Source organism: Leucoraja erinacea, chromosome 2 (genome assembly GCF_028641065.1).
Source record: "Leucoraja erinacea ecotype New England chromosome 2, Leri_hhj_1, whole genome shotgun sequence".
In the NCBI taxonomy this organism is placed as follows: Eukaryota; Metazoa; Chordata; class Chondrichthyes; order Rajiformes; family Rajidae; genus Leucoraja; species Leucoraja erinaceus.
In genome coordinates this window covers 63167226-63180197 of record NC_073378.1, presented here as the reverse complement: position 1 = coordinate 63180197, position 12972 = coordinate 63167226, and the positions used below count along the sequence as shown (strand labels likewise).

Below are 12972 nucleotides of genomic sequence, written 5' to 3'. Positions count from 1 at the left end.
TACAGCACGGAAACAGGCCCTCGGCCCTACAAGTCCGTGCCGAACAACTTTTTTTCCCCTTAGTCCCATATCATAAGGCTAAATGTTAAATTATTATGGCAAATGTAAATAATCCCATTACAGTGCTCAAATGAGAGCTTGAAATTTCCTCTGTATTCACTCCTCAGCTATTGCTTGTACCTATAATCATACAGGAGGGGGCCATTTAGCCCTTTGGGCTCATGTTGGCAATCACATTGGTCCCACCGCTCCTTTTGCAAGGAGAGTGAAAAGCCAAAATAAATGATGCATGGTCAGCTTAGATAGTATTCAAACATTTGTGGATTTTGAGATCTTCATCAGCATCCATTAACTATTTATTGGATGTTAAGTATTTTGTAATGTACTGTTTATGTGAAGATAAACAAACTAAATTTGAATCCAATCTACAATAACTTTCCATGACCCAATATCAATGTTAATGATATTCTGACCCCTTGCAAAGTAGAGAATGGTGTTATAATATATAAATTCAGCTTTTCCAGAGGCCTTGCACCTATCCTGCAAGCTGCTTTGGTTTCCTTCGCTGCACACAGATTTCACTTCAGATTCAGATTCATTTTTAATTGTCATTGTCAGTGTACAGTACAGAGACAACGAAATGCATTTAGCATCTCCCTTGAAGAGCGACATAGCAAACGATTTAAATAAATAATAATAAGTGTCCGGGGGGGGGTGTGGTGATTGGCAGTCACCGAGGTACGTTGTTGAGTAGAGTGACAGCCGCCGGAAAGAAGCTGTTCCTCGACCTGCTGGTTCGGCAACGGAGAGACCTGTAGCGCCTCCCGGATGGTAGGAGGGTAAACAGTCCATGGTTGGGGTGAGAGCAGTCCTTGGCGATGCTGAGCGCCCTCCGCAGACAGCGCTTGCTTTGGACAAACTAAATGGAGGGGAGCGAGGAACCACTTCCATTAAAATATGTTGCTTGCAACAATGTACCGCTTGTTAGTGGCAAACCTTTGTATTCTATAAGAGAGCGTGAGAGGGGGAAGCAATGTCTGGAAATGCCTTCATCAAACAATAGTCAAAATCAATGGTTTGCCACCCTCTAATTGAAAGAATTTCACTTCACTTTAGTCCTACCTTGTTATCTGAGAAAATGACTCCTGGTTCTAGATTTCTCAGACAGGGAAATATCATCTGTACATCCAGTCTGCAACACATTGCAGAATTATACAGTATGTTCCAATAGGATCGCGACCATTGTTTTGAGCTCTGGAGAACTGCGGCCCAGTGGCCTCCATCTCTCCCGGTATGGAAAACAAGGAACCTGTCGGGATCATCCTTCCTCTACACCAATTACTTATCTAATCACTCACAAACCCTACATGTTGACGTTTTGTGACTTCTATCGGTCCATTGGAACATCAATATTTCCCATTCTTTCACCACTTAAATAAATAGTTTTGTGTACAAACTTCATATATCTTTCACCTTCTACTGAACACCCATCCCTCCCCTGCCCAAATCATACCAGTTTCAAAGATGTCTGGTTGAGTCTCATTGTCTTTACTTGTTTTCACCAAGCATACAGCTAACAATGGCCTTTCCTTTATCATCGTTACTTTATTGCATATCTTTCAATCATTTGTCCTATATCTCACTACATCGACTATAGCTCTCGTTTCCCTTTCCCCTGACTCTCAGTCTGAAGAAAGGTCTCGACCCGAAACATCACCTATTCCTTTTCTCCAGAGATGTTGTCTCAACTGCTTTTATGTCTATTTTCGGTTTAAACCAGCATCTGCATGCAGTTCCTAATGTTCTATTCCCAGCAATTCAGAAATATGGCATTTGGTTCCCTCAGCTCCAAAGATCACACAATAGATTGTGGATAGGCAGGGACCAAGTACAACTCCTTGCATTTGTTCAATATTCCAGTTAATACCAACATTACTTTTGCCCAGCACCTGCTAGGCTAATATTCCCATTTCACCTGGAGTTGAAGATACCAAGGGATCGTCCAATGTAATAGTTCTTTAGAGGTAATTATCTGCAGGAGTTTTCCTAATCAGTCACGGAACACAGTTTTCCTGTTTTTCTGGGTTCTTCTCGAGGTTACAGCAATTGACAGAACACTCATTGAAATTAATCGCTTTAATGCTTTAGATTTTTTTCAACTGCTCCACAGATAATTTCCTCTGTATTCACTCCTCAGCTATTGCTTGTACCTATAATTGATGAGTAAAATATATTGCCATAATGTACTGATTTTTTAATGTATGTTTCCTTCAGCCATAGTGTGCCTGGTGTCCTTTTTGATTGCACTTATTTTTACCACTGCATCTGGGAATTACTGGCTGGCGATTTTTGACAAATATGGATCCGCTATACCTCTTTTGATCATTGCCTTCTTTGAGCTCGTCGGAGTTATTTATGTATATGGTATGCACAAGTAAGTAGACAGAATTAACTATTTGCTATTTCGATTAAATTGGTGGAGTCCAAGGTCAAGAACAACACTTTTATTCTTATATTATGAACTATTTCTACTATTCTTTTTAAAATCAGCACAATGGCGCAGCTGTTAGAACTGCTGCCTCACAGCTAGTGACCTGGGCTAAATTCTCACAGCTGTCTGTGTGGAGTCTGCACGTTCTCTGTGTGACTGTGTGACTGCATGCTCCAGTTTCCTCCCACATCCCAGAGATGTATGGGTTTATAGGTTAATTGGCCTCTGTAAATTACCCCATGTTTAGGGAGTGAATGCAAGAGAGAGATAACCTATAACTAGTGCAAACAGGTGATTAATTATTGGCATAAATTTGATAGCCTGAAGGGCCCATTTCCATAATGTAACTCTACAGTAAACTAAATTCTTGCCAGGAATATATTTCTTCCGGGAGAAATATCAGAATAATATTGATCCAATGTTTAGCGTTAATAATGCAGTGATGTCTCAGAGTCCTTCAACCCAGCACATCCATGCCGACCATGGTGCCCCAACTACACTGGTCGCACCTGTCCACAATTGGGCCATATCCCTCTAAACCTTTCCTATCCACGTACCTGTCCAAATGTCCTTTAAATGTTGTTATAGTTTCTGCCTCAAACACCTCCTCTGGCAGCTCATTCCATATACCCACCACTCTCTGTGTGAAAAAGTTGCCCCTCAGGTTCCTATTACATCATTCCCCTCTCACCTTAAACCTATGTAGTCTGATTCTTGATGTTCCTACTCTAGAAGATGAAAGTATCTATGAATCTACCCTATCTATTCCCCTCATGATCTCATACACCTCTAAAAGATCACCACTAATCCTCCTACGTTGGATTAGCATATATGTCCTAGCCTGCCCAACCTCTCCCTATAGCTCAGGTGCTCAAATCCTGGCATCGCCCTCATGAATCTCCCTGCACTTTTTCCAGCTTAACAACATCTTTCCCAGAGCAGTGTGATCAATACTGAACAAAGTTCTCCAGATTTGGCCTCACCATTACCTTGTACAGCTGTAACATAACATCCCAAGTTCTATACTCTAAACCCTGACTGATTAAGGTCAAACTGCCGAAAGACTAATTGACCACCTTATCTACCTGTGACGCCACTATCAATGAACTATGTACCTGCACGCCTTGGACCCTTTGCTTCATAGCACTCTCCAGAGTCATAGTCATAGAGTGATACAGCATAGAAACAGGCCTTTCAGCACAACTTACCGACAATGGCCAACTAGCCCCACCTGCCCACATTTGGTCCATATCCCTCCAAACCTGTCCTATCCATTAAACTTTGGGATAGTCCGTGCTTCAACTACTCCCTCTGGCAGCCTGTTCCATACACCCACCACCATTTGTGTGAAAAAGCTACCCCTCAGATTCCTATTAAATCTTTTCCCCTTCACCTTAAACCTATGTCCTCTGGTCCTCGATTCACCGACTCTGGGCACGAGACTCGGTGCATCTACCCAATCTATTCCTATCATGATTTTATATACCTCTATAAGATCACCGCTCTTGCTCCTGTGCTCCAGGGAATAGAATCCCAGCCTACTCAACCTCTCCCTACAGCTCACACCCTCTAGTCCTGGCAACATCCTCGTAAATCTTCTCTGTACCCTTTCCAGCTTGACAACATCTTTCCTATGACACGGTGCCCAGAACTGAAGACAATACTCTAAATGCGGCCTCACCAACATCTTATACAACTGCAAAATGGCCTCTAAAATTCTACACTCAATACTCTGACTGATGACAGTAGTGCAATATTACATTACTGAATGATCATCCAATGAGACTTTGAGTGCAGATAAGAAATAAATCGATTTTATGGTAATATACCATAGGCCCCAAAATAGTCAACAGGAATTGAAGGAAAGAAATGAGCCAGGATATTGCAAACAGCTGCAAGAGTACAGGGTTGTTTTAGTAAGGTATTTAACTTTCCCTAACATAGACTGGGACTGTAGTGCCAAAGGCTAAGATGGGCAGAATTTGTCAAATATATTCAGGAAAAAAATCCTCAGGTAATATGTAGAGGGCCTACCAAGGAGACAGGATAAAGCCTCACCTACTCTCAGGGAATTGGTAGGGTAAGTGACTAGCGGTCACAATTGAGTTTAGTGTAGAGATGCAGCGTGGAAAGAGGCTCTTCAGCCCACCGAGTCCACACCGATGTTAATCAATATCTGTTATTGGGCTGTAAAGAGACCACCCCCATGTGGTTCGGCCCCTCAAGGTTCGGGTATCTATAAACCACCCCCACGAGGTCCTGTGTCGATCTTCTGGTAGAATGCTTGGGACTGCGTGACCTTCTGGATTGTTTCTGCTTGCATGAGGCTAAAGAGGGCTTGTCCTGGCAGACATGAGGATCGAACCCGCGGTGGTTAGGTATAGTAGTGGAAACTGTAATTGTGTTTTGTCAAAATAAAGATTAGTTGCGCAAATGCTTGACAATGATTTTTGACTGAAACTAGACTGGGGAGAAGCTTAGAATGAGCTATTTACAGTAGCATCACAGTAGATGGGTAGTGAATAAGGCTTTTGGCACACTGGCTTTCATTAAACAGGGATGTGAGTATAGAAAAGTTGGTGCACCATGTTACAGTTGCACAAGACATTGGTGAGGCCATACTTGGAGTATTGTGTCCACTTTTGGAAACTTGCCATTAAGGTGGAATGAGTGCGGAGAAGATATACGAGATCTAGGTGACCGTTTTGCTGATCACTTGTGCTCTATCTGCCAAGGCCTGGTGATGCTCCCCCATTGATAACCCTTCTCATCCCACACTGGGCTTTCCATCCTTGGCCTCTCATTGCTTGAGTGAGGCCACACACAAACTGGAAGGGCAGCACCTCATTTTCAGCTTGGGTAGTTTAAAACCTAACGCTATGAATATTCAACTCTCCAATTTAGAGTAATATGTCTGCCTCTCTTTCTTCTGACCACACTCCCATACACACACACACACACACACATTCTCCCACCACCTCAAATTCAAATTCACATTTAATGTCACATGCACCAAATTAAGGTACAGTGATATTTGAGTTACCATGCAGCCATATAATTAAAAGAACGCAACACAATTAAAAGTACAATAGAACTTAACATAAACATCCACCACAGCGATCACTGTGATGGAAGGCAATAAAGTTAATTCAGTCTTCCTCCTTCTCCCATGTCATCCTACTCTTTTCACCCCTCAATGTGCTAATTTCCCAATCACCAGTTCCATATATCCCTCTTATCTCTGCTCTTTTCCCCTCCCCCTGTCCTCTTCCACCCATGTCTTTCCCTCGGGTTTTAAAATTTACTCCTCCTCTTCTTTCCTCCTGTAACTTGTTTTTCTCCTTTTCACCTGTGTCTTTGTCACTTACTCCACTCATCTGCCAAATATCCCCTCTCACCTCAATCCACTTATCAGTGTCCAGGTTTTGCAACTGTTTCACCACTCTTTTCCAGCTTTCTCCCCCTACTCCATCAGCCTGAAGAAGGGTCCATACCTGAAACGCATCTATCCATCCCTTCCATAAATGTTGCTTGACTCGTTGAGTTAACTGAGCAGCCTTTCGGGTTTTTTTTGCTGATGAAGATGTTGCCAGGACTTGAGGACTTGAGCTTAAGAGGTTAGGTAGGCGAGGACTTCATTCCTTGGAGCACAGGAGATTGAGAGTGATCTTATCGAGGTATATAAGACCATGAGTAGAATAGATAGGGTGAATGCAGAGTATTTTCTCCAGGATAGGAGAATGAGAACCAGTGGACATAGATTTAAGATGAGAATTAAAAGATTGACCAGGAACCTGATTGGTATCTTTTTGACTGAGACATATGGAACAAGCTGCCAGAGGTAATAGTCGAGGCAGATACAATAACAACATTTAAAAGACAGTTGGACACATATATGGATAGGAAAGGTTTACAGGGATAGGTCTTTATTCGTTGGAGCGCAGAAGGTTAAGGGGAGACTTGATAGAGGTCTTTTAAATGATGAGAGGGATAGACAGAGTTGACATGGATAAAGCTTTTTCAATTGAGAATAGCGAAGATTCAAACAAGAGGACATGATTTGAGAATAAAGGGACAGAAGTTTAGGGGTAACATGAGGAGGAACTTCTTTACTCAGAGAGTGGTAGCTGTGTGGAATGAGCTTCCAGTGAAGGTGGTGGAGGCAGGTTTGATTTTTATCATTTAAAAATAAATTGGATAGGTATATGGATGGGAAAGGAATGGAGGGTTATGGTCTGAGTGCAGGTAGATGGGACTAGGGGAGAATACATATTTGGCACGGACTAGAAGGGCCGAGATGGCCTGTTTCTGTGCTGTAATTGTTATATGGTTATATAAATGTGGCATCTTGATCTGTATAGACTATAACTACTCGCAGCAAAGAGCCTGTTTCCGTGCTGTATGATATTAATATTCTGACAAAGCAAACGCAATGCTTTGATTGCGAGAGGATTTGAGTTTAGGAGCAAGGAGGTCCCACTGCAGTTGTACAGGGCTCTGGTGAGACCCCACCTGGAGTATTGGGTGCAGTTTTGGTCTCCTAATTTGAGGAAGTACATTATTGCATTTGAGGGAGTGCAGCGTAGGTTCACCAGGTTAATTCCCGGGATGGCGGGACTGACATATGATGAAAGAATGGGTCGACTGGGCTTGCATCCACTGGAATTTAGAAGGATGAGAGGGCATCTTATAGAAACATATAAAATTCTTAAAGGATTGGACAGGCTGGATGCAGGGAAAGAGTTCCCGATGTTGGGGGAATGCAGAACCAGGAGTTGCAGTTAAGAATAAGCAGCAGGCCACTTAGGACTGAGATGAAGAAAAACCTCTTCACCCAGAGAGTTATGAATCTGTGGAATTCTCTGTCACAGAAGGCAGTGGGGGCCAGTTCACTTGATGTTTTCAAGAGAGTTAGATTTAGCTCTTAGGGCTAAAGGAATCAAGAGATATGAGGAAAAGACAGGAACGGGGTATTGATTTTAGATGATCAGCCGTGATCATGTTGAATGGTGGTGCTGACTCGAAGGGCCGAATGACCTACTCCTGCACCAATTTTTTTTCTATGTTTCTATAAACCTTTGATTACTCTTGATTTTCCAGGAATAGGAACTGAGAAACACTTCAATGTGAATTAAGCTCCATGCAAATAAAACGGTTAGCATGTCATTAAATATAATCACTAGATTCTATATCTAACGTGAAATGGCGGTGATTTGAAATGGATTTGAAAGAAAAATGGAAATGCCTTACAGTTTACAACAATTCCTCAGGAGAACACTGATTTAAAACTGAAGTATGAACTCACCACCAAAACCACTAAAGTGATTCACCCACTGCATCTTTGGAAGGAATGGATTGGCAACATTTCCAGTTGGAACCCTTCTTCAGACTCATCTATCCCCATCATAGATGCTACCTGACATACTGAGTTACTCCAGCACTATCTGTGTTTCTCCATGATTCCAGCATCTGCAATTCCTTGTGTCTCTACTTGTTTAAAGTCCAGGGCAACAAAAAGCCCATATTGCACGATCTCTGTTTTATTTTACATTGAACTAATGATCTTAAAAAAACAGTAACTTCACTTCCTTCTTGATCATGTTGGTAACTTGCACTTTTTCAGGTCATGCGAGGCTCTCTGTAAACAAGTAACTCGTCTCCATATCGGGTTGTGCTATGCCATTCCATTTGCAATATGCTTACTGTATTCATTTTTAATATTAACTTGCATTAAAGCCACTTCTTGAAAATCTGACAGGAAATTGTATTTTCATTTTCTCAGATTCTGCGAGGATTTGGAATTAATGACTGGTCGAAGACCCAATTGGTACTGGCATATAACCTGGAGGTTTATTAGCCCTGTCCTGTTGTTCTCCGTCTTTGTGGCATACCTTGTTGTTGAAGTGCAGCATCAATTATCCTATGAGGCATGGAATCCTGACTACGTATGTATCTTTTACCCAGCAATATCCAGTTCCTTTGACAGCAGCTGCAACACCTTATTTTAGTCCATGAAATAATCATTTAACCTGCTCAAACCTGGGTCATTGTTATTCCTTGAGATTTACCTCCTGCGAAAAAGCACTGATACTCAAACATCTGGTTTTGGAAAACATGTCCAATGGGATTTTGTTTAAGAAGGAACTGCAGATGCTGGAAAATCGAAGGTACACAAAAAAATGGAGAAAACTCAGCGGTTGCAGCAGCATCTATGGAGCGAAGGTGTTAGGCAACGTTTCGGGCAGAAACCCTTCTTCAGACTGAAGAAGGGTTTCGGACCGAAACGTTGCCTATCTCCTTCACTCCATAGATGCTGCTGCACCCGCTGAGTTTCTCCAGCATTTTTGACTACCTCCAATGGGATTTTGTTGGGAATCCAATAGAATAACACTCCTTGCTGCACCCCCCCCTCCCACCCCCCACAGTTACCCATGATCCATTGCACATTCCAGCAGCCCAGATTCATAATAATTGTGTGGAAAAAACATTATTTTCTTTAGTTTAAATATTTTCCTGCCCTACAACACCCCCTAGAGCCCTGGTATTCACCGTGAAGGTCCAAGCTTGGTTTGACTTCACAAAATACAATATCTTACACTTACCTGCATTAAATTCCATTAACCATTCTTCAGCTCCTAAAAAATACCCTCTTTAGTGTCATCTGCAAACTTACTAATCATGCCTTGTACATTCTCATCCAAATCGTGATATAAACCACAAACAGTAATAGGTTGAACACATACCCCTGAGGCACATCACTAGGCACAGGCCTCCAGTCCAGAAGACAACCTTCCAGCATCACTCTCTGCTTCCTTCCATGAGGCAGTGCAGCGTAGGTTCACGAGATTAATCCCTGGGATGGCGGGACTGTCATATGAGGAAAGACTAGGCTTGTTTTCACTGGAGTTTAGAAGGATGAGGGGGTATCTTATAGAAATATATAAAATTATAAAAGGAAGCTAGATGCAGGAAAAATGTTCCCAATGTTGGGCGAGTCCAGAACCAGGGGCCATAGTCTTAGAATAAATGGGAGGTCATTTAAGACTGAGGTGAGAAAAAACCTTTTCACCCAGAGTTGCGAATTTATGGAATTCCCTGCCACGGAGGGCAGTGGAGGCCAAGTCATTGGATGGAGAGTTAGATAGAGCTCTAGGGCCTAGTGGTGTCAAGGGATATGGGGAGAAGGCAGGTATGGGTTATTGATAGGGGACGATCAGCCATGATCACAATGAATGGCGATGCTGGCTCGAAGGGCCGAATGGCCTCCTCCGGCACCTATTTTCTATGTTTCTATGAAGCTAATTTTCTAACCAGTCAGCTGGCTCTCCCTGGATCCCGTGCAATCTAACCTTTCAGAGCAGCCAACCAGGCGGAAGGAACCTGTTGTCGAGGGGAACGGACCCAGGGCATTCCTGCACTTTCTGCCTCTTCCCTTTCCTGGTGATCACCCAACTACTTGCTGCCTGTACCTTAGGTGTGACCACCTCACTATAACCCTCATCCATGACACTCTCACACCCCCAGATAATCCCAATGTCACCCAGCTGCAGCTCCAGTTCCTTAACGCGGTCCTTCATGAGCTGTAGCTGAACGTACCCACTGCAGGCACCGGAAATGGCTGACTTCCAACATCCTGCAGGAGGAATATTCCACGACACCACCTACCATCACCACCACACCAAACACCCAGGAGGAATTATCCAGGAGAACAGACCATACCTTAACCTGCAGGTGGGAAGTGAGGGGGGTGGGGGGAATGCAGGCATTACTTGAAATTAGAGCTATCAACATTCATACCGCTGAGTTGTAAGCTGCCCAAAGCAAATGATGAGGTGTCGTTTCTCCAATTTGCATGTGGCCTCATTCTGATAGTGGAGGAGGCCCAGGGCAGAAAGGTCAGTATGGGAAAGGTCAGTGAAGGGAGTTAAAATGTTTGGAAAAGCGGTAGATCGCGTAGGCCAAGGCGGAGTGAGCATAAGTATTCAGCGCAACGATTGCCTAGTCTATGCTTGGTCTCACCGATAGATAGGAGTCTCCAACAGGGGCACCAGATACAGAAGATGAGTTTGTCCCCCTCCCTAGTGATTCTACCAGTTTGGTTATTTGCACCATTATATCCCTGTCGTTAGCACCTTTTCCCCAGCCAACAACGGGCCATTATGGACTCTACCCTTCCTGGGGTCATCTGTTGCTGGCCGATTTTGTTCTGACCTTATCTATCTTTCAGTCAGAAGAAGGGTTCTAACCTGAAATGCCACCTATTCCTTTTCTCCATAGATGCTGCCCGACACGCTGAGTTACTCCAGCATTCACGTCTGTCTCCCATACTGATCTTTCCATCTTGGGCCTCCTCCATTGCCAGAGTGAGACCATATGTGAACTAGAAGCACAGCACCTCATATTCCACGGGCAGCTTACAATCCAATCATATCAACATTTAATTCTACAACTTTAGGTAACTAACCTACAAAACCCAATTCCCCCCTCACTATCTCCCTTCTTCCTTGTGCCCAACCTGGACACACACTCATTTCTCCCTTTCCCCCAATACGTCTTCCTCGGGCTTCACAATTCTAATTTATTCTATCCTTATCTCATGCCTTTTGTCCTTTCATCTCTGCCCTTTGTCCAGCTATCTGACCCTGACCTCCTATCCAGCTTTCTTCCCCCGCCCAGACCAGTCACAATCGCTCTGAGGTAAGATCCCAACCAGAATTGTCACCGATCCATGTTCTCCAGGGATGCTGCCTGACCCACTGAGTTACTCCAGCACTTTGTGGGTTTTTTTTTTAACACAAACCATCCCTTACCATTTTCTTTAAACCAACAGGCGGAGTTCCCTAAGAAAGAAGAGAAGAAATATGCAGGCTGGGTAATCTTCACGTGTGTTTTCCTGAGCATATTGCCAACAATGTTTATCCCACTTACAGCTCTGTATCAGTTGATCAGATCTAAATGTGGAGTCTGCCAAAGAGGAAATCCGACGGACAATGCAGCTTTAGAGCTGTAAAGAATTCCATCCGCTGTAGAAGCTGCAATTTTCACTTATACTTACTGCTACACTGAAGTTACCCTTTAGCCAAGTAATAGGTGTCACAGTGCCCTCCATTATGTTTGGGACAAAGAACCATCATTTATTTATTTGCCTCTGTACTCCACAATTTGAGATTTGCAATAGAAAAAAATCACATGTGGTTAAAGTGCACATTGTCAGATATAATTAAAGGCCATTTTGATACATTTTGGTTTCACTATGTAGAAATTACAGCTGTGTTTATACATATCTCCCCCCCCTCCCCATTTCAGGGCACCATAATGTTTGGGACACATGGCTTCACAGGCGTTTGCTCAGGTAATTGCTCGGGTTTAAATGCCTCCTTAATGCAGGTATAAGAGAGCTCTCAGCACCTAGTCTTTCATCCAGTGTTTCCATCACCTTTGGAAACTTTTATTTCTGTCTGTCAACACCAAAGGACCGAAGTTGTGCCAATGAAAGTCAAAGAAGCCATTATGAGACAGAGAAACAAGAATAAACAGTTAGAGACATCAGCCAAACATAAGGGTTACCAAAATTAGCTCTTTGGAACATCATTAAGAAGAGAGAGCACTGGTGAGCTTACTAATTACAAAGGGACTGGCAGGCCAAGGAAGACCTCCGCAGCTGATGACAGAAGAGTTATCTATAATCAAGAGAATCCCCCAAACACCTGTCCGACAGATCAGAAATATTCTTCAGGAGTCAGGTGTGGATTTGTCAATGACCACTGTCCGCTGAAGACTTCATGAACAGAAATACAGAGGCTACACTGCAAGATGCAAACCACTGGTTAGCTGCAAAAATAGGATGGCCGGGTTACAGTTTGCCAAGAAGTACTTAAAAGAGCAGCCACATTTCTGGAAAAAGGTCTTGTGGACAGATGAGACGAAGGTTAACATATCAGCGTGATGGCAAGAGCAAAGTCTGGAGGAGAGAAGGAACTGCCCAAGATCCAAAGCACACCACCTCAACTGTGAAACACAGTGGTGGGGGTGTTATGGCCTGGGCATGTATGGCTGTTGTAGGTACTGGCTCACATCTTCATTGATGATACAACTGCTGATGGTGTGAGCATAATGAATTCTGATGTGTATAGACACATCCTATCTGCTCAAGTTCAAACAAATGCCTCAAAACTCATTGGCCGGTGGTTCATTCTACAAGACAATGATCCCAAAAATACAGCTAAAGCAACAAGAGTTTTCAAAGCTAAAAAAATAATCAATTCTTGAGTGGCCATGTCAATCACCCGATCTGAACCCAATTGAGCATGCCTTTTATATGCTGAGGAGAAAACTGAAGGGGACTAGCCCCCAAAACAAGCATAAGCTAAAGATGGCTGCAATACAGGCCTGGCAGAGCATCACCAGAGAAGACACCCAGCAACTGGTGATGTCCATGAATCGCAGACTTCAAGCAGTCATTGCATGCAAAGGATATGCAA

The 12972-nt window shown here is 43.2% G+C and overlaps 1 protein-coding gene across 1 annotated transcript in view; it reads left to right on the top strand.

Moving 5' to 3' along the window:
• Positions 1 to 12503, top strand: part of LOC129710791 (sodium-dependent neutral amino acid transporter B(0)AT3-like) — a 38945-nt gene extending 26442 nt beyond the window's left edge. The window contains exons 10-12 of the mRNA XM_055658042.1: positions 2275 to 2434; positions 8274 to 8436; positions 11322 to 12503. Coding sequence (XP_055514017.1) covers positions 2275 to 2434; positions 8274 to 8436; positions 11322 to 11501 — 503 coding nt within the window. The 3' untranslated portion in view covers positions 11502 to 12503. The remainder of the gene's footprint in view (positions 1 to 2274; positions 2435 to 8273; positions 8437 to 11321) is intronic.
• The last annotated feature ends 469 nt before the right edge of the window (positions 12504 to 12972 follow it).